The sequence below is a fragment of the Schistocerca serialis genome, chromosome 12 (genome assembly GCF_023864345.2).
Source record: "Schistocerca serialis cubense isolate TAMUIC-IGC-003099 chromosome 12, iqSchSeri2.2, whole genome shotgun sequence".
NCBI classification, from domain to species: domain Eukaryota; kingdom Metazoa; phylum Arthropoda; class Insecta; order Orthoptera; family Acrididae; genus Schistocerca; species Schistocerca serialis.
In genome coordinates this window covers 32757175-32779941 of record NC_064649.1, presented here as the reverse complement: position 1 = coordinate 32779941, position 22767 = coordinate 32757175, and the positions used below count along the sequence as shown (strand labels likewise).

General features: G+C 44.6%; 1 protein-coding gene across 1 annotated transcript in view; it reads left to right on the top strand.

Moving 5' to 3' along the window:
* LOC126428415 (probable cytochrome P450 304a1) overlaps positions 1-22767 on the top strand; it is a 117908-nt gene that overhangs the window by 12134 nt on the left and 83007 nt on the right. The window contains exon 2 of the mRNA XM_050090341.1: positions 18877-19125. Within this exon, the coding sequence (XP_049946298.1) occupies positions 18877-19125 (249 nt within the window). The remainder of the gene's footprint in view (positions 1-18876; positions 19126-22767) is intronic.

The following is a 22767-nucleotide window of genomic DNA, read 5'->3' as shown; positions in this document are numbered from 1 at the left end:
GTATGGTGTATATGCAAACTGAATCGACGAATGAAAATTCGTACCAAAGCCAAGATTCCTCCTGCGTCTCTTTCTCACTAGAGAGATGTACTGACCACTACACCAACCTGGCACAGTGGTTTTGCACAAATGGGAATAGGAATTTGGATTAAGGAGGGACACGTGCTAGGGTAGTTCGTGCATTTGTGCGAAGCCACTATACTGGGTGATATAGTGGCCAGAAGACATGAGATCGAATCCCGGCCTTGGTAACAGTTCGTCCCTTCGGTCTGCTTATATACAAAATTTTAATGGGCCTATGCAAAGAAAATCTCTGTATATAAAAGGCAATTTCGTGACTGGCTGACTGACTCTAAGGATAGAAACTTAACATGTGGAGAGGGTGTTGATCTTATACTGTAGGCATCGTTTAAGAAGGAATTCCTCGAAACCCCACTCCTAAGGAACTGAAACAGGAGATGAAGGGTTTTTCGAAAATATATCGTTATTACGGCAATTTTGAAGCCAGAACTACGAAGATTGGTATTTGATTTCTCGGTCAGAAATAAAGAAATACGTTTTCAGAATTTTTGGCAGTTCAACCGCTAACGGGGTAAAGTAGGGAGTGAAAGTTCTTTTTTTATTTTTTAAAATCATTATTAAGGTAGTATTTCAGTTGGCTTCAGTCTCCTTTAAATATTTTAGGATTTCGTTACCAGAACCAACATTTAAAAAGTTTATTTCACATTCCAGCCGTCCAGGCACAGTCACTGAAACAATGAAATTTTTAAAAGGTTTCTACACACTGAGTTGTCGTTTTGAAATGTAATCACAAACCCAAAAAAACTATGGTTTTAGCGTATTTTTCGTAATATTTGAAAGAAGTATGGTTACAATTACTAATGCAGTTTTCTAGGTTTGTGATTACGTGACGATCATTTTCAATTGTAATCACAAGCCTGGAAAACTGCATTAATATTTGCAACCACATTTCTTTCAAATATTACGAAAAAGTGTGGTTGGAATTACTAATGCAGTGTTCTAGGTTTGTGATTACATTTGAAAATGACGAGTCAGTCCGTCGAAGCTAGTTATCTAACCTTTTAAAAATTTCATTGTTTTAGTGACTGTAGGTTGACGACCGTTTGTGGAGTCAAATAAACATTTTAAATTTCATTCAGTCACACTCCTTGCTGGCAATTCTGTCGAAATACAGAACCAAAATTTTTATTCCTGGTTGGTGTTGGGGGCAGCGCAACAGGTCATGTGGATCGACTGAATTTTAGAATTTGTTAGTCGCTCTATGCAGCTTGATTGATTAAAATAGCTCGAACTTCTTTTCTGAATGACTACAGGTTCCGCACATACACAATGAGTGATGAAATCACGCCAATGGCGGATCGGTACCACATCGAAATGTTGCGTCTTCCCTGCTTAGAAACGCTGAAAGATAAAAGTCACGATAACAATGAATAATGAAATTAAACATGTGGACTGGAGGATGTATCATAGAACAGGATTTAAGTTTGTCAAATTAAGCTACTATATTCTAAAATCACTAGAACTACAGCTCACAATGGCTACATAACGGAGGCTGAGAGCAATAAGACAAGTGCGAACAGACTAACTTTCCCAGCTTTTCTCAAAAAGGCTGCATCTTCTTTTATTACACAGATGATAGAAATACGAACTTCGACTCTCTGGTCGGAAAATGTTTCGACAAATTTTTACATAAAATATAGGTTTCAGAAAAGGGTTACTATAAGATCTTTCTGCCAGTAATCCATACTTTCTAATGTGAAAGCATGCTTAATTTAGTTTCGAGAAAGCAACAAAAACAGTAATTCCTATTTCGGTAATTTCAAGAATGATTGCCTATCGAAGTCGCGGAGCCCTAGCGATACATATCGAACTTGCGATCGTAAATCGATCATGCGACTCTGGTGGTGGGCGTTAGGAGTATGTTTACGGTTGTCGCTACAGCAAAGTCAAAAGAAGAGCGTTACAAAAATATTTGTAATAGCAAAGGAGACGACTTACCTTACTCGGCATCGGTGTTGTCATCATGAGAAAGTCCATTACGGTGGTCTGGATGGATAATTTGGAAGAGTCGAACCATGTATTCATCCTGACACTTGTTCGTTTTCAGCACTGTTGGCAATGAAATTGTAAACGGTATTTCAGCATCGAAAATGTTCTTACGAAGTTTTACACACTTCGCACCACCGCATTCTACATAGTCCCTTCTTTCCTCGTCTGGTGGTACTGGATATCTGCGAAAAAAAAGTCGAACAATTTTCTGCGCTGGCTAAACATGGAATTAGATTTTTGCATGTGAGAGAATCCACCGAAGAAACGTGAAGAACACCACACATCCCCCGAGCGGTCTAAGGCGCTGCAGTCATGGACTGTGCGGCTGGTCCCGGCGGAGATTCGAGTCCTCCCTCGGGCATGGGTGTGTGTGTTTGTCCTTAGGATAATTTAGGTTAAGTAGTGTGTAAGCTTAGGGACTGATGACCTTAGCAGTTAAGTCCCATAAGGTTTCACACACATTTGAACATTTTGAACCACACATCCCACTCACTAGCGACATAAATCGTCTGGGATTCCCTAGCAACTCACTAATAATTCGTGGAGGTATGTAATTTAGAGCAACTAAGGGAACGACGGAAAATAGATAAAAATGACGATCGCAAATAATTGATCACAACGTCCGCCACCAGAGTCGCATGATCGATTCACAATCGCACGTCCGATATGTATCGTTTGGACCCCGCGACTTCGATAGGCAATCATTCTTGGAAATTACTCCTGTTTCAAATGTCAAAAAATGAATCATACATACCTTCGAAAAAGCTGACGATTTTATGCTCCTCAAGTTTCGGAAATGCTACGAAGCGTGATGGAAGCAAGTTAGCTTCTCCACTGTCACAAAATTATCGGAATGTCGTATGCTTAGCAGAACTTGGGTGAAACGAGCTTTATTACACAAGTAAACAAATACATCACTGTCGGTACCGGTTTGAATTACCGCGATCGACAGTTTAACGTCTGCGTGTGCTTGTAGGCTGAATAAGGGAAGTAAGCTTATCTCAGCTTGATGTAATAATTTATTAACGAAACCCTGCGGTTGGCACAGACAATAATGCACTGTAATCGATAACTCGTGCGAAGGCGTGAGAAAAGTTCAGTACGGTAAATTATTCCGTATCTAACACACTTGTATTTACGCATTCGCCAAGGAGTAGAACGTGGAGCGTGGAACAGAAATCAACAATCAAAGAGTAAATCACAGAACAAATGTCGCTTGTGTATAGCGGCTCTGGCGCCCAGCGGGAAAGTTTCGCGGCACTGTACTTTCAAACACCCGCGCATGTCACGGCGCTGGACGATGGCAGAAGACGCCACAATCACTGTACACAAAACACGGCACAGTTACAGAACATTATATGTAAAAATATTTACACCGATCTTCAGTCTTTTTCTACATACGTGCGTACCTTTATCGGGTGATCAAAAAGTTAGTATGAATTTGAAAACTTAATAAACCACAGAATAATGTAGATAGAGAGATAAAAATTGACACACATGCTTGAAATGACATGGGGTTTTATAAGAATAAAAAAAAAGCAAAGTTCACAAAATGTCCGACAGATGGCGCTGGGCAGCAAAACGTCAGTGACTGCGCATGACAATCGTGTATAAAAGGAGCTGTAATGAGAGAGAGAATCAGATGCGCCAGCAGTCGCAGCATGTTGACGTTACCTGAAACGGCCCTTTTAGTGAAGCTGTATTATCAGAATGGGGAATGTGCTAGTTCAGCGTTCGATCCTATCGCCATAGGAAGGGGATTCGAAGGGGTAAAGGTCCGTTGACAAATGCAGCTGTGACGAGAATGATTTCGAAGTTCGAAGCCACGAGTGTTTAGACGATAGACCCCGTAGTGGCCGACCGAGCACAAGGCGTAATGCTGCTGAGACAGTTCAGGAAGAAATGGAGACTGTAGCGGGTTCGTCTATGCACGGGGAAGTCAGCGCTCGTGCAGTCGCACGCCTCACCGGCATTCCATACACCAATGTTTGGTTGGCAGTTAGGTGTACCCTCCGATGCTATCCGTACAAAATCCATCGGCATCATGAACTGTTACCTGGCGATTTAGTGAAGCGGAGGGCGTTTGCGGTGTGGGCGTTTCAAAAGATGGCGGAAGATGACGATTGGTTGAGTAACGTGTTGTGGACCGACGAAGCTCATTTCACGTTCCGAACGTCTGTCAACGCAGAATTTGGGTTACCGAAAATCCTAGAACTGTCGTGGAAACTCCACTGCACGACGAGAAAGTCACGGTATTGGTTGGATTTACCGCATCTACCGTTATCGGGCCTTTTTTCTTCGAGGAAATGCGTGATTCAGGTTTTGTAACTGCTACCGTGACGGGTGAGAGGTACGCCGATATGTTACGGAATCTGGCTGATAAACACCTGCTGGAACGTACGATGTTTATGCAGGATGGCGCTCCATCCCATATTGCTAGACGAGTGAAAGATCTCTTGCGCGTGTCGTTTGGTGATGATCGTGTGCTCAGCAGCCACTTTCGTCATGCTTGGCCTCCCAGGTCCCCAGACCTCAGTCCGTACGATTATTGGCTTTGGGGTTACCTGAAGTCGCAAGTGTATCGTGATCGACCGACATCTCTAGGGATGCTCAAAGACAACATCCGACGCCAAGGCCTCACCATAACTCCGGACATGCTTCACAGTGCTGTTCACAAAATTATTCCTCGACTACAACTATTGTTGAGGAATTATGGTGGACATATTGAGCATTTCCTGTAAAGAATATCATCTTTGCTTTGTCTTACTTTGTCGTGCTAATTATTGCTATTCTGATCAGATGAAGCACAATATGTCGGACATTTTTTGAACTTTTTTTTGTTCTAATAAAACCCCATGTCATTCCAAGCATGTGTGTCAATTTGTACCTCTCTATCTACATTATTCTGTGATTTATTCAGTTTTCAAATTTATACTGACTTTTTGATCACGCGGTATACTCTGAGCACACGGCGGACATGATGCCGAAAAGCAACTCGGCAACTGTGTATCTTACACAACCATACAGGAACGCTCTAACTTTCAAAACAACCGCAGAATGACTTCCCGAAAGATGGCAACTGCTACAGCTTGGGGCAAATAAAAGTTGTCCGCACGCGTGGATACGACTGGACGTGAATCTATGCACATAACCACACCCTATGACGCACACACCACACGTACGCCCGCCACGTGATCCACTCCGGTTCAGAGCGTAGTGCGTGTTGTGTCAGTGTGTGTGGAGCGGTGCAAAGGTAGGGTGACCAATGCAATTGTTTAAAAAGGAGGACAAACAGCTTCAAAAAGGAGGACAAAGGAAGAAGAAAGAGGACTCATCAAACGGGCCAACTGCAGATGAGGATACCACCCGTCAGCTGACGGTTAATCTGTCGAGTTATTTCTTACCTTTATTGGCCACTGAGACGTACGTCCCAGCTCCACATATCTTACATACCGCTTCAAATTCATTTCTCCCTTTCCTGAAAGCCGGATATTTGCAGGAAAGGACATCAGAAAATGTACACTTTCGTTTAGGCATAGCCAAATATTTTACGTAACTCACTCGGTTAAAAATTACACCCACAAATCACACGTGCACTACAGGAAGCCAAGCCAATACAAAGCGAAGGCACGAAACGAAAATTTTAAATAATCGATATTTGCTTTCGCTTACAGGTCGACGAACGATAACATTGACGATCGTGGTGCCACCTACTAACACCACCTTCGTGCGTGTTTATCACGAAGGCTGTGCTAGTAGTTAAAGTATTTAAGAAAAGAGCGATAGAGCGGGACGAATTGTAAATTTAACTGTATTACACTCAACTTTGCGAAAAAGCCGGACACTGTGAAAATCCACCCGGACCCCAGACAAAGAGGTAAAAAGGAGGACGTGTCCGGATTAATCCGGAATTCTGGTCACCCCATGCAAAGGGGGCGGTGGTACTCCTAGTAGAGTCTTCGCTGTGGTAAGTTACGTGACAACGAAGTCGTGGAAACTGCGTGGTCAGTTGTTTGCTGGGAAGTTTAATGATGTCAAACTGCCAGCAACGCTTAGTCTCAAAATAGCGTCAGGCAGGATCTGTTTTGAACAAGACTAAAGACATTCCTAAACGTGCCCGCACACCAGAAAATGTGGTTGCAGTTCACCAGAAATGCTTCAGAGTGCTACCAAACAAACCCGGTGCCTATCACAAGAGACCGGCGTATCACTTCGATCATGGCCGGCGTAGGTGGCCGAGAGGTTCTAGGCGCTACAGTCTGGAACCGCGCGACCACTACGGTCGCAGGTTCGAATCCTGCCTCGGGCATGGATGTGTGTGATGTCCTGAGGTTAGTTAGGTTTAAATAGTTATAAGTTCTAGGGGACTGATGACTTTAGAAGTTAAGTCTCATAGTGCTCAAAGCCATTTGAACCATTTTTGAACTTCGATCATGCGGACGAATACTCCGCCTTTATCTGCAGTCCGGTTACGGCCCTAGCTGGCTACCCAGGTCACGTTATCTCGCGTCCGTCGGCCGTCGTAATTTAATGTATTATGTTGATTGTTGCCGACTTACGTGGTGGGCCTTAATAAAAATGATTTTTCATTTTATTTTGATTTACAATTAAACGCTTTTGTGAAGTTCTCCCTTTTTTTTTAACAACATTAATCTTCAGTATAAATTATTTTTTACGTTAATGAATGTTAGACTTGCTGAATCTTAAAACATGAGCACATAAGTTGAACAATGGAATAAACTTTTCATATTAATTTCCTCGGCTAGTCAGTTCACTTTAAAGCAAAAAGTCTTTAATTATTAATTACAATTGCGGCCCACACACGCGCGACAGTATTTCGTCTTACCTCCGTTAACCATTGCATTGTAGTCGGAGTCCTGGCTCTGGCTCTCGGCTGTTGTACTGAAAATAAGAATCTTAAAGCTACGTATTTTCTGCAGCGTCGGGCGGCTGTGGAGAAAAATGTATATTACGTTAATAGCGGGCGAGTTTTTCATTTCCGCAATTTTTTTGTAAGTTAATATCGCCACGTAATGGCGTCGTTGGCTGCATCGGCCGCTGCGATTGTTGAACTGTAAATTACTCGAATGCAGGTTAATTCAAAGGAAGGCGGACATGAAATCGGGATCACCTCTTACAAATTAAAAGTGAACAATAATATTAAATCAGTATATTATCTGCTTAATTATTAAATGGCTCTGAGCACTATGGGACGTAACATCTATGGTCATCAGTCCCCAAGAACTTAGAACTACTTAAACCTAACTAACCTAAGGACAGCACACAACACCCAGCCATCACGAGGCAGAGAAAATCCCTGACCCCGCCGGGAATCGAACCCGGGCGTGGGAAGCGAGAACGCTACCGCACGACCACGAGATGCGGGCTATCTGCTTAATTAGTACAAATATGCTTACATTTGCCAGCACTCGCAAGATGTCTGTCTACACACAACCAAGACAAGAGAAGAAGTGAAGACAATTAAAAAATTAACAAAAGAGTGTATCTTGTCGTCTCTTTAGATCATTTTGTTATATTTCTTTGCCCTCGATACTTACACAGAGAAATTATTATTATCCGGTTACATGAGAAAAATGTATATTATTCAATTTTTAAATGTCTCTTCTTTATAAAAACTGTTTTTTAAGTCTGTTCTTATTATTTCGCTGGGGACGCTATACTGACCTGTCACTGTGCGATTGCCTTGTGTGGGGAGCCCCCAAGTCTCACGCATACCACAGCAACTCTAATAGCTTTCAAGATATGCAGCAGAACATTTCGGATGAGATTCAAGCAGTCCAGCTTTGATCCGCCTTCAGCAACTTACTGACCAGACCTAAAAGTGCCAAGAGATGAACACATCTGTTATAATCGGGTTAGTACTGTATTTCCTTTCTTCCGCCCTTTAGTACGGCGAGGCACCGCAGGGAGCGCTGAATAACATGCCATAGCCTCTGTTTATTTTCTGTTTCTTTGTTCATTACGCTCTGTGCAGTACACTTGCCACCTACGCGCACACATACGAAATATATTGTTCATATATCCCTGACAACGTACCTACTGTTTATTTTCTAACGCTTGCTTAAGATTCGCATGTGACTCTTAAAATTTGAGAAGAGTGTAAGAATGGAAGCCTTTTTACAAAGGACATTATTGCCAGTTGTACCTAAGGAGATTAATCTAACCTCTTTGGTTGTGCCACTGGTAGATACATCTTTTGGCTAGTCTATATAACCTAATAATTTATAGAAGGAGTGACTAACAAGGTGTACATTGATACCTCTTTTGGTTCAGAAAGGTTTCGAAATTTTTTGATAGAAATCTATGAGTAGCTTGATACCGAAACGATATCCTAGACAAAACTCTCTTACACACACACACACACACACACACACACACACACACACACACACACAGAAACTACGAGACGAGTGCTTTCAGAGGTTGGCAACACCATAGTCCGGCAAAACTCACACAACTACACAGAAAACAAAAGAATAATTATAAAAAATGTGCTGGATTTTTAAACATGGAGGTATAATAAGTAAACAGGTAAGAAACCCGTTTATCAATTGTCATAGCACCGGTAGTGAAATTTTAGGTTTTTGGGTGAAATCCTTTAAACACATAATGCTGGTTTGTAAAATTCCCATTTATGAAGAGACTGGACAATAAATGTTGGCCATTGTACCGATTCATTACTGAAATTCTAGCTACTGTCATGTAATTGTTGCTTGTAAATGTTCGATTTTGGCTAGTATCTAAACTTTTTACCATAAATTTTTGAAAGTGCATTTTTACTGTCGTTGGCAAAAATCAATCGTAATCAAACTCCTGATAAAAAGTAAGCAAATATGTATCACTACAAAACGGGGTTTTCATTTCAAGTGCTTACAGAAAAAGAATGCTTTAAATGTTACACAAAGATACCATAAAATGTAATAACGAAAAAGAAAGCAATTTAAGGGTTATTATTTTTCTTTCAAAAGACAGCCTTGTTTCTGCACAGAGAGAGTGTATATGGAAGAAGAATCTTTCTTTCTTTTGCTACTGCCTTTATCCCGCATTGTGCGCAGGGTCGGCAGTGTTAAGTACGGATTTGGCATGGTTAGTTGGAAGGGGTGGGCGGATGCCCTTCCTGCTGCCACCCCATACACCCCAGGACGGAATTATGTACCCCAGCTGTCTGCGTCTAGTGTAAATCGTGAAATAGTGTGAGTGTGGTTCAAATGTCTGTGAGTCGTGTAACTGAGGCGGGACGTGGGGACAAGCCCGGCATTCACCTAGTAGGACGTGGAAAACCGCCTAAAAACCTCATCCAGGCTGTCCAGCACACCGGCCGTCGTCGTTAATCCGGCGGGCGGATTCGATCCGGGGCCGGTGCGCCTACCAGGGTCCAAGTATCAGCGCGTTAGTGCTCTCGGCTATACTGGAGGGTCAGTATTTGGCAGAAGAATATCGTGTTCAATGAAGTGTCCCACACGTTTTGCTTCGCGCTGACGTAACTTTTAGTAGTTCTCTTTCTAATCTCCTCTTTCTTGTAGAACTGTCTAAATATTTTTCTTCCTTCTTTTTTTTCGGTCGAGCTAGCTCACGTAATTCTCCTCGAGACCTCGTCTCCGCAGCTTTGAGGTGAGCTTTCTCCTGGTTTGCTAACTCCAATGTTCCACATCCTTATGACAGGACACACCACTCGTCCACTTTTACAAATCCTTTCTTAGTGTGGTAGCTGACGTGCTTTTTCAATAGAAGATTCTTCGTATTTTGGAAGGCGCTATTGGACTGTGTTATTTTTCTCTTTAATTTCCCATAGGCATCTATTGTTTCCCTCTATAAAGCTATCGAACTAGTGCCCAAACAATGGTGCGGTACTCGATTATAACATGATTTTTTTTTTCAAAAAATTAGAATCCATGGGACATTACTCGTGATTGTTCATAGTATTCAACTTTTCATTACTTTTAGGGAAAAGCAGCGAGTGGTAGACGGACGAAGTTTTGAAAAATTGTTTCTTCAGGAAAACTTGTTTAAAGTTTAGGGAAAACTTTTATATGCGTTGTTAGTTCAATTTGCATAAAAAACTACAGGCTATCAAATATTTTTGATGTCACTGAGCGCAAATGTGAAGTTAGATTTCAAAATTCAAAATGGCTAATCCAATATGGCGGACCACAAATTATGTTTTGATCAATTTTGACCGTATATCAAACCTTCGTCTAACTCGAATTGTTCGAGGGGAGTAATTCCCTCCTTCTTGGCGGAAAGAAACAGATCTGGCTCAGCTGTGTATGCTGCGTTCGTCAGTCTGCACAGATTTTTCGTCAGCTGTTTCGGCGAATATGTTTGTAAACATACTGCAGCCCGCCCGCCTAGCCGCGCGTCCTAATGCGCTGCTTCCCGAGCGGGAAGGCGTGCCGTGCCCCAGCACGAATCCGCCCGGCGGATTAGTGTCGAGGTCCGGTGTGCTGGCCAGCCTGTGGATGGTTTTTAAGGCGGTTTTCCATCTGTCTCGGCGAATGCGGGCCGGTTCCTCTTATTCCGCCTCACACTGTGTCAGCGATTGTTGTGCAAACACCGTTTCCACTTACGTGTACACCACAATTACTCTACCACGCAAACATTTTGGGTTACACTCGTCTGGTAAGTTCTTTCAATTTCAAGGTAAAGCAAAACGAGGATAATGGAATGAAGTCGAATTAAGTAGGGTGATGCTGAGGGAATTAGCTAAGGAAATGAGACACTTAAAGTAGTAAAGGAGTTTTGCTATTTGGGGAGCAAAATAACGGATGATGGTCGAAGTAGAGAGGATATAAAATGTAGACTGGCAATGGCAAGGAAAGCGTTTCTGAAGAAGAGAAATTTGTTAACATCGAGTATAGATTTAATTGTCAGGAAGTCATTTTTGAAAGTATTTGTATGGAGCGTAGCCATGTATGGAAGTGAAACATGGACGATAAATAGTTTGGACAAGAACAGAATAGAAGCTTTCGAAATGTGGTGCTACAGAAGAATGCTGAAGATTAGATGGGTAGATCACATAACTAATGAGGAAGTATTGAATAGGATTGGGGAGAAGAGAAGTTTGTGGCACAACTTGACTAGAAGAAGGGATCGGTTGGCAGGACATGTTCTGAGGCATCAAGGGATCACCAATTTAGTATTGGAGGGCAGCGTGGAGGGTAAAAATCGTAGAGGGAGACCAAGAGATGAATACACTAAGCAGATTCAGAAGGATGTAGGTTGCAGTACGTACTGGGATATGAAGAAGCTTGCACAGGATAGAGTAGCATGGAGAGCTGCATCAAACCAGTCTCAGGACTGCAGACCACAACAACAACAACTCGTCTTGTATGAGACGTTCCCTGGGGGTCCACTGGGACCGAACTGCACGATAACCCCGGGTTCAGTGTGGGGCGGCGGTGGGGTGGGTGGACTGCTGTGGCCTGTTGTGGGGTGGTGAACCACTGTGGGCTATAGCGGGACGAAGCCTCTCCATCTTTTCTAGGTCCCCAGTTTAATTCATAGACACATACAACCATACTTCAATATAAATCATTCAGTGAACGTGTGTCATGGCATGACAAGTTTTGTGTGCGGAAGAATATATAGTGTAATGTTTACATGAAGTTTATTGTATGAAATTGAAAATTTGTGGTAAGGACTGTGGGACCAAACAGCTGAGGTCATCGGTCCCTAGGCTTACGCACTACTTAAACTAACTTACGCTAAGGACAACACACACACGTACAAGGGGGGATCCAAAAGTAACCGGAATCGTAATGCTGCACATCGTGTACTTGTAGTAGCAGGTAGCAGCTCTGCTGAGTCATTCTGCCACGCGGCGTCACCCAACAGTGAGAAGTGTGGTTTCTTTGGCAGTTCTTTGAGTGTGCATACAGTGCAGGCGTGACACCAGGAAATGGCTAGTTCTTACGAACAACGTGCGGCAGTGAAGTTTTGTTTCTTGCTCGGCAAGAACGCAGCAGAAACTGTTGCGAAGATTCAGACAGCCTACAAAACGTCGCTCTTAGTAAAACGCAAGTGTACGAATGGTTTTCTCGTTTTAAAAAGGGAGAAATGGTGGTTGAAGATCAGCCCCGTTCCAGTCGACCTTTAGCTGCTCGAAGCGAAGGCAACATCGACAAAATCCGTGATCTCATCAGTGAAGATCGACGCAGGACAATCGACCAACTCGAGAATCTGTCTGGGTTGTCCTGGAGCTCAATTCAGCGCATCTTGACTGTCTATTTCGGGATGCGAAGAGTGGCAGCAAAATTCGTGCCGAAGCTTCTTACCAGAGATCAAAGGGATCGTTGCATTCAAGCCTGTCTCGAAATGGACGCGCTCGAAGATGATCCACATTTTTTCAGCAAAGTCATCACAAGTGATGAGTCACAGTGCTATGAGTACGATCCAGAAAGTAAACAACAGTCATCACAATGGAACTCACCTGGCTCTCCTCGACCGAAAAAAGCTCGACATGTGAAATCGAATGTGAAAACGATGTTGATCTGTTTTTTTGATATCAAAGGGATCGTACACTCTGAATTTGTCCCTGAAAACCAGACAGTAAACCAACAATTCTATTTGGAGGTTATGAAATGGCTTCGCAGAAGTTTGTCACGAAAACGTCCGGCTTTGTGGGATTCTGGCGAGTGGTTCCTGCATCACGACAACGATCCCGCGCGCACAGCTCGCAGCGTTCGCCAGTTTTTGGCCTCAACGAAGACGACTAGCTTGACCCACACGCCCTATTCGCCGGATTTAGCCCCCTCGGACTCCTTCCTCCTATTTCCGAGGATGAAAAGAGACTTGAGAGGGAAGCGTTTTGCGGATGTGGAAGATGTAAATCGCAATGTCATGGAAGTGCTAGCAGCTATCAAATAGGACGAATTTAAAAGGTGCTTCGAACACTGGAATGAACGTTTGGACAAGTGTATTAATGCTAATGGAGAGTACTTCGAAGGAGATTAAGGTTGTATTTGAAAACAATGAAGTATATGCTTTCTAGAAAGAAATTTCGGTTATTTTTGGGTCCCCCCTCGTATACCCGAGGGAGGACTCGAACTTCCGACGGGGGGAGGCGCGCGAACCGTGACAATACGCCCGAGACCGCACGGCTACCCCGCGCGGCTCTTATTCCTATGATCAACGGAGTATAATCGCAACAGCTTCGAAACAATAGACGACAATTAGCGGACACAGTTAACAACCTGGTAATCGGGACTGTTTTTGTGCGTCACTCTAAATAAAACACAGACCGTATTTTACAGACTATAAGAGACTACGGACTATAAGATGCACCTTAATTTTTAGCAGTTCTCTTAAAAAATAATATTTTTACCATTTTTATTATCATACTGAAAAGCCAGACTAAAATAAAAGAATTCTTAGTTTATAAAACCGAACAGACATTTAAAACTCCTGAAAATCGTCTTCTTCTAGTTTTGACCATTTTGTACTCAGTCCACCAGTTCTTGTTTACTAGCCCACCAGTTGCGAATGGTTGGTGGAGGCCGTTCACCTGCTCTGTTTCCACATTCTTCTGCATATGGTATTACTTTCCATCTATAGCCCACATCATATGAATACCACTAATTTTTGTCCATTACGAAACTAGCTACTAACAAAAACTTTGTGCTGCTACCGTTAACACAAACCACTTTCAGTTCAAGTTCACTGGCACAGTAAACTGCAATGATGAATCACAGCCGGCCGGAGTGGCCGAGCGGTTCTAGGCGCTACAGTCTGGAACCGCGCGACCGCTACGGTCACAGGTTCGAATTCTGCCTCGGGCATGGATGTGTGTGATGTCCTTAGGTTAGTTAGGTTTAAGTAGTACTAAGTTCTAGGGGACTGATGACCTCAGAAGTTAAGTCCCATAGTACTCAGAGCCATTTGAACCATTTTTTTGAATCACAGGCTAGACAAAGTTCTATGTTTGTGATAGCGAGGTAGGAGAGAGACAGTGTTAACAAGCTTGTGAATCCCCGCAATTCATGTTCGTCCCACGCGTGCACTGCTGCTGCCAATTGAACCCAATGTTACCCGAGAGAGTTAGGTTTCCCACTCCATCGAATATATGGCCATTTTTAAGACTGGCGAGAATTTTAAATCGAACACTGGGCATTATTATATGAATTTAGAGTATATGAGGCATCTGAATTTTGGAGGCAATTTTTTGAAGAAAAAAGTGCGTCTCATAGTCCACAAAATACAGTACCGATGTGGGAAGGAACACATTTTGGACCAAGAGAAATTTGTTAATATCGCATACAAATAGTGTTATGAAGTGTGTTTCTAGAGGTATTTGTGTGGGTTGCAGTATTGTTCAGAATTGAAGAGAGAAAGATAATTAGTTCATACAAGAAGAGAATGGAGAATGGAGGCTTCTGAAATGTTGTGGTACTGAAGAATGATGAAGACTAGATGCAGAGACCGTATAACTAATGAGATCTTACTGGATCCAAGCGTAGAGGGAAGAAATTTGTAGCAAATTTGACTAAAAGTGTAGCCGGCCGCGGTGGCCGTGCGGTTCTAGGCGCTGCAGTCTGGAACCGTGGGACTGCTACGGTCGCAGGTTCGAATCCTGCCTCGGGCATGGATGTGTGTGATGTCCTTAGGTTAGTTAGGTTTAAGTAGTTCTAAGTTCTAGGGGACTGTTGACCTAAGATGTTAAGTCCCATAGTGCTCAGAGCCATTTGAACTATTTGACTAAAAGAAGGGATCGGTTGGTATGACAAAATCGGTTGGGTACTGGAGAGGTGGTGAGGGATTCTAGAGGAAGAATTGATTAGAGTGAAAAGCTTCAAACAGGTATAGGTTGAGTATTCAAAGTCTTTCAAGACGGTATGGCTGAATAAAATCTCAATTCGCAAGCCTCGTCAGTTCAAATAAAATTTACCGTCGCGATGGACAAGGATGGCAAGCTACCGTTCTTGGATGTTTCAGTTGAGCGGAAGGCAGGAAGCCCGCATGGTCATTCAGTGTACAGGAACCAACGCGCACAGATCGATACTTGATCGCCGATAGTTATCACCACGCTGTACACAAAAAAATGAGGCCTGAACACTTAATACAAAGAGAAAAATTATTTCTGACCACTTACAGTCTGATTTGCAACATTTGAGACACGTGTTCAGAGAGAATGGGTTTAGGGAGAGGGATTGGAAACGAAGAAGACTTGTGAATCGGCAGAAGAAGCAAAGCCAGAGACTTTCCTGCCATACTGTAGGGCAAAAAGCAGCAGGTTAGGACGTGTGCTTCAGAAACGTGGACTGAGACCTGTGTTCTGGCACCCCCGCAAGATAGGAGACAAGCTGCGCCCGCCGGCCGCTGTGGCCGAGCCGTTCTAGGCGCTTCAGTCCGGAACGGCGCTGCTGCTGTGGTCGCAGGTTCGAATCCTGCCTCGGGCATGGATGTGTGTGCTGTCATTAGGTTAGTTAGGTTTAAGTAGTTCTAAGTTCTAGGGGACTGATGACCTCAGATGTTAAGTCCCATAGTGCTTAGACCGATTTGAACCATTTAAGCCGCGCCCTGATAAAGACGACAAAGCTCTCCATATGCCCGGGTTGTACGGTGTCCCTTGCGAATGCTGGAGCATCTGTATAGGCCAGACAATTTGCACAGTTGCAGAGTGTTGTACCAAGTACAAGCAACATATACTACTGACCATTAAAATTGCTACACCAAGAGGAAATGCAGATGATAAGCGGGTATTCATTGGACAAATGTATTATACTAGAACTGACATGTGATTACGCTTTCACGCAATTTGGGTGCGTGGATCCTGAGAAATCAGTACCTAGAACAACCACCTCTGGCCGTAATAACGGCCTTGATGCACCTGGGCATTGAGTCAGAGCTCGGATGGTGCGTACAGGTACAGCTGCCCATGCAACTTTAACACGATAAAACAGTTCATGAAGAGTAGTGACTGGGGTATCGTGACGAGCCAGTTGCTCGGCCACCATTGTCCAGACGTTTTCAATTGGTGAGAGATCTGGAGAATGTGCTGGCCAGAGCAGCAGTCGAACATTTTCTGTATCCAGAAAGGCCTGCAACATGCGGTCGTGCATTATCCTACTGAAATGTAGGGTTTCGCAGGGATCGACTGAAGGGTAGAGCGACGGGTTGTAACACATCTGAAATGTAATGCCGCCAATTCGAACAAGAGGTGACCGAGACGTGTAACCAATGGCACCCCATACCATCACACCGGGTGATACGCCAGTACGGCGATGACGAATACACGCCTCCAATGTGCATTCACCGCGATGTCACCAAACACGGATGCGACCATCGTGATGCTGTAAACAGAACTTGGATTCATTCGAAAAAATGACGTTTTGCCATTCGTGCACCCAGGTTCGTCGTTAAGTACACCATCGCAGGCGCTCCTGTCTGTGATGCAGCGTCAAGGGTAACCGCAGCCACGGTCTCCGAGCTGATAGTCTCTGCTGCTGCAAACGTCGTCGAACTTTTTTTGCAGATGGTTGTTGTCTTGCAAACGTCCCCATTTGTTGACTCAGGGATCGAGACGTGACAGCACGATCCGTTACAGTTGTGTGGATAAGATGCATGCCATATCAGCTGCTAGTGATACGAGGCTGTTGGGATCCAGCACGGCGTTTCGTATTACCCTCCTTAACCCACAGAGTCCATATTATGCTAATAGTCATTGGATCTCGACAACGAGAGCAGCAATGTCGCGATACGATAAACCGCAATCGCGATAGGTTACAATCCGACCTTTATCAAAGTCGGAAACGTGATGGTACGCATTTCTCCTCCTTACATGAGGCACCACAACAACGTTTCACCAGGCAACGCCGGTCAAAAAAAAATGGTTCAAATGGCTCTGAGCACTATGGGACAACATCTGTTGTCATCAGTCCCCTAGAACTTAGAATTAATTAAACCTAACTAACCTAAGGACATCACACACATCCATGCCCGAGGAAGGATTCGAATCTGCGACTGTAATGGTCACGCGGTTCCAGATTGAAGCGGCTAGAACCACATGGCCACACCGGCCGGCCCACCGCCGGTCAACTGCTGCTTGTGTATGAGAAATCGGTTGGAATCTTTCCTCATGTCAGCACGTTGTAGGTGTCGCCACCGGTGCCAGCCTTGTGTGAATGCTCTGAAAAGCTAATCATTTGCATATTACAGCATCTTCTTCCTGTCGGTTAAATTTCGCGTCTGTAGCACGTCATCTTCGTGGTGTAGCTATTTTAATGGCCAGTAGTGTATTAAACAAAGCGAGCTTGACAAGTGGGCTACAGCTGAGCATTGCCTGGAAAACGGATACAAAAGTTTGAGAACACGAGAGTCTTGCCTCTTGTGCCAACATACCGGTATTCCGTTGCAAAAGAGTCAGAGAAGATTAGAATGAAAAGCCACAGCTTTAACAGAGACCAGGGGTATATAGGTTTAGTAGGGGAGGAGGCTGGCTTTGAACACTGAGCCAAAGCAAAGACGTAGGCTTGACGTTTGTAGCGAGCCGGGAGCGTCAGTTTGAAACGTGGAGCCTGCCCCTCGTGCCACCTGAAGTCACTCAGTCCCGCAGCGAGCCGGAGCTGCTGCGAGATGCCCAGTCACCTTCTGCGTATGCGCCGTTTCGGCCCTCACTGATTGGTGCAAGGGGCGGCAAGTGTGGCTATATAAGCGGAGAACTGCGCCAGTCCCACTTCTACAAATCCCATCAAATCCTGCAACGCCATGCACTCTGCCTCGCCTATCGCATCCGCCTCCCCTTCCCCACACGGATCCTCTACGACTTAATTCCTTTCCCACACCTCTTCCTTGAACGGATACAGATCCTTTACACCTCCCCGCTTATCTCTCCCATCCTTTCCCACTCTCGATCGCTGCCGCGCCTGCACTTCCACATCCCACCTGCTCTCCATCTCTCCACACTCCATATCCTTGCCCAAGGTGGCTTCCGCCGACTCCCCCTCCCTGGTGATGCCCTCACCCCCTCCGTCTACCTCTCCTACCAACTTTGATCCTCCCCTTCCTCCCCCTGTGTTTTTCCCCCAGGGCACCCCTTTTCCCTTCTCTCCCTCCTCTCCCCCTCCTCCCCTCCCTGGTCTTCGACACCCCCCACCCTCTCCCCTCCCCCTCCCTTCTTCTCTCCCAGTGGCATCTATCCCCACCCCTTCTTCCTCCTACCCTCACCTCTTCCCTCTGGCAGGCTCCCGGCTTTTTCGTGTGAACGGTGCATCTTTGTGCGCCGGAGATCGTCGCCAGCGATCGTGTTTGTTTTCGCGTTGGTGCTTCAGTGTCTCTCTATTCGTGCTCCTCCGTTCACGTGTGTAAACTCTGTCTTCTCCGTTGTGTACAGTGGTGAACGTTTTTTATCCAAACAGTGGGCCTGTGAACGGCTTCATTTATTTTTACTATGTCTGTCTCTCGTTTTTATCCGCCATGTTTGTTTGTTTTTCTGTCTTTCTGTTTACTATATGTATTCTCTATGGCCGAAGAGCGGCGTAGATAGGCCGCTGTCGGCCTACCTTTATTGTAAAGGTGTCAAAGTAACAATAAAGAAAAAAAATTCAGTCCCAGCTAGCAGTGGTTTTACTCTTGACGACGGTGGCGGAGATGGCCTTACAAAACGCGCAGTTCCGTTCGAACTGATGTGGCTAGAGATCTGTGAACATTTTATTCAGATGTAGGTTCAAGTAGTAAGGCAGAAATGTGGAGACTTGTACGGAATAGCCTTTTGTGGAGAGCTGCACCAAAACAGTCTTGGAACCGATAACTGCAACAACAAGTTGAAGTGGCCATGCTACGGTGTTGCAGGTCCGCCTGCCCTTCCGATATGGGGCAGCTACCCCCTGCTGCTCCTGGAGAACTACAAGTTCCCTTACCGCGTGCTGGACGCCATGACTAGTCGCTACAAGTCCAAGGTGATCGGCTTCCACTTCGGCAGCTACTCGATGGTGGCCGCCTGTGACCACCAGAGCATCAAGGAGGTGCTCAGCAACCCGTACATGCAGGGCCGGGTGATCAACGTACTGGGCGTCGTGAGGAACTACCACAAGGACCTCGGTACGTACTGCACTTTCTTATAGACAGTTGCATCATCTGCGAACTAAAGAGCTTCCGACCCTTTATGATTTGTGGAGTGTCCTCAAGGCCACTTTAGAAGGATAGGAATAATGAGAGTGGAGTTTGTTTGGTGGCCAATATCCTCTTTCTACAACGCAAATGCACATATCGATTAATGGGGTCCTTTATGTACATGAACAGGAAGCTAATTATCCTCAATACAGTCCATGTGTTGTGGTACCAGCTCTTCCATAATAGTCCTGTTACAGACAATATCGGTAATCTTGCTATAATCGGACGCTACATATTGTCGTAGCCTAACCCGCACTGTGAATGAATGACAGATACCAGCTAGAATGAGTGAGAGTGACTGACAGTAAGCTAGTGACTGGAGGACTGAGCTAGTCCTGAGGCCCTCTAGTCAGTGGTGGCGATCTAAATACTTGCTGTCGAGTGGGCGTTTGCGCCGTGTTGCTTGCAAGTCTGTCTTTGGCCTCTCTCCCGATAGGCGCGCTCTATCCAGCGCCTACTACCGATCTTCTCGCTTCATCTTTGCCGAATGGTGTTCTGGCGGCAGCTTACATCAAAACAATTAATATATGTGTTGTTGTTGTGGTCTTCAGTCCTGAGACTGGTTTGATGCAGCTCTCCATGCTACTCTATCCTGTGCAAGCTTCTTCATCTCCCAGTACTTTCTGCAACCTACATCCTTCTGAATCTGCTTAGTGTGTTCATCTCTTGGTCTCCCTCTACGATTTTTACCCTCCACACTGCCCTTCGATACTAAATTTGTAATCCCTTGATGCCTCAGAACATGTCCTACCAACCGGTCCCATCTTCTTGTCAAGTTGTGCCACAAACTCCTCTTCTCCCCAATTCTATGCAATACCTCCTCACTAGTTATGTGATCTACCCATCTAATCTCCAGCATTCTTTTGTAGCACCACATTTCTAAAGCTTCTATTCTCTTCTTGTCCAAACTATTTATCGTCCATGTTTCACTTCCATACATGGCTACACTCCATACAAATAATTTCAGAAACGACTTCCTGACACTTAAATCTATACTCGATGTTAACAAATTTCTCTTCTACAGAAACGCTTTCCTTGTCATTGCCAGCCTACATTTTATATCCTCTCTACTTCGACCATCATCCGTTATTTTGCTCCCCAAATAGCAAAACTCCTTTACTACTTTAAGTGTCTCATTTCCCAATCTAATTCCCTCAGCATCAACCGATTTAATTCGAATACACTCCATTATCCTCGTTTTGCTTTTGTTTATGTTCATCTTATACCTTCCTTTCAAGACACTGTCCATTCCGTTCAACTGCTCTTCCAAGTCCATTGCTGTCTCTGACAGAATTACAATGTCATCGGCGAACCTCAAACTTTTATTTCTTCTCCATGGATTTTAATACCTACTCCGAACTTTTCTTTTGTTTCCTTTACTGCTTGCTCCATATACAGATTGAATAACTTCGGGGAGAGGCTACAACCCTGTCTCACTCCCTTCCCAACCACTGCTTCCCTTTCATGCCCCTAGAGTCTTATAACTGCCGTCTGGTTTCTGTACAAATTGTAAATAGCCTTTCGCTCCCTATATTTTACCCCTGCCACCTTTAGAATTTGAAAGAGATTATTCCAGTCAACATTGTCAAAAGCTTTCTCTAAGCCTACAAATGCTAGAAACGTTGGTTTGCCTTTCCTTAATCTTTCTTCTAAGATAAGTCATAGGGTCAGTAATGCCTCACGTGTTGCAATAGTTCTATGGAATCCAAACTGATCTTCCCCGAGGTCAGCTTCTACCAGTTTTTCCATTCGTCTGTAAAGAATTCGCGTTAGTATTTTGCAGCTGTGACTTACTAAACTGATAGTTCGGTAATTTTGACATCTGTCAACACCTGGTTTCTTTGGGATTGGAATTATTATATTCTTCTTGAAGTCTGAGGGTATTTAGCCTGTCTCATACATCTTGCTCACCAGATGGTAGAGTTTTATCAGGACTGGCTCTCCCAAGGCCGTCAGCAATTCTAATGCAATGTTGTCCACTCCCGGGGCCTTGTTTCGACTAAGGCCTTTCAGTGCTCTGTGAAACTCCTCACGCAGTATTGTATATGCCATTTCATCTGCATCTACATCCTCTTCCATTTCCATAATATTGTCATCAAGTACATCACCTTTGTATATACCCTCTATATACTCCTTCCACCTTTCTGCTTTCCCTTCTTTGCTTAGAACTGGGTTTCCATCTGAGCTCTTGATATTCATACAAGTGGCTCTCTAAACATCTTCAAAACATTTTAGGGTAAGGGCCACACTGGCTGTTCAAAATAAGTCCAAAGGCCCAAGACATAGCTGTAGTCTTTCTTGGAATTTGATGCTCTAGTACTGTTGGGAACTCCTCAGTACAGTACAGAAGTTTTCTTGACGCTTACCACTGCTGCCAGTCTTTACAAATTGACACAGTGGTACTGCAGAAGTTGTTATGCAGTGACCTGCTCTTTGTTTGACCTTGAGCAGTGGCCTTAATTTCATGTCATATACGAGTACATTGCCACAAATACACTGATAAGCACCGAGCGAGGTGGCGCAGTGGTTTGCACACTGGACTCGCATTTGGGAGGACGACGGTTAAATCCGGCCATCCTGAATTCGGTTTTCCGTGATTTCCCTAAATCGCTCCAGGCAAATGCCGGGATGGTTCCTTTGAAAGGGCATGGCCGACTTCCTTTCTCATCCTTCCCTAATCCGATGAGACCAATGACCTCGCTGTTGGGTCTCTTCCCCCAAAAACAACCCAACCCAAGACTGATAAGCCAAAACATTGTGACTACTGCCAATGCGACGTTGCATGCCGCCTGATGGAGTTGGCGACATGTGATATGGTAGCAATAGTATGTAAGCAGAGCGGACATGGGTGGGGGATCACCCTAGCCAAGATATGGGCTGCGGATGGGGAAATCCACTGAGATAAGCGTCATTGATAAAGGACAGATTATTATTCCGCAGAGCCTGTGAACGAGTGTCTCAAAAAGGGCGAAGCTGGTCGAATGTTCACGTGATACTGTCGTGAGCGTCTGCAGAAAGAGGTAGAAGGACAGTGAAACTACAGTTAGGCGCTATATGGCTGGAAGTCCACGACTCTTCACAGAACGTGGCGGCCGGAATCTTGTGTGCCCTGTAAAGTGGGATAGATTGTGATCTGTGGCATATCTGCCAAAAGAGCGCAATGCTAGTGCACACACAATTGTTTTGGAGCACACCGTTCATTTTACACTGTCGAACATGGAGCTTCACAGCAAGCCACCCAATGTGTTCACATGTTGACCCAACGACATCATCAATTACTACTTCAATAGGCACGGGACCATCGGGATTGGACCGTCGATCAGTGGAAACGTGTCTGCTCTTTGAGTGAACCACATTTTTGCTGCACTAGGTCGATGATCGTCTCCGTCATCGAGGTAAACGGCGGTTCGAAACGTACAGCGTGCTACAGATGCAGGCTGGAGGGAGCAGTGTTATATTATGGAAGACATTCTCTGTGTTTGCATGGTACCTGTCGTAGTAACCGAAGACACGCTGACGGTTGCGAACTACCCACATCCCTTCATGCTTGATGTCTTCCCCGACGGCGAT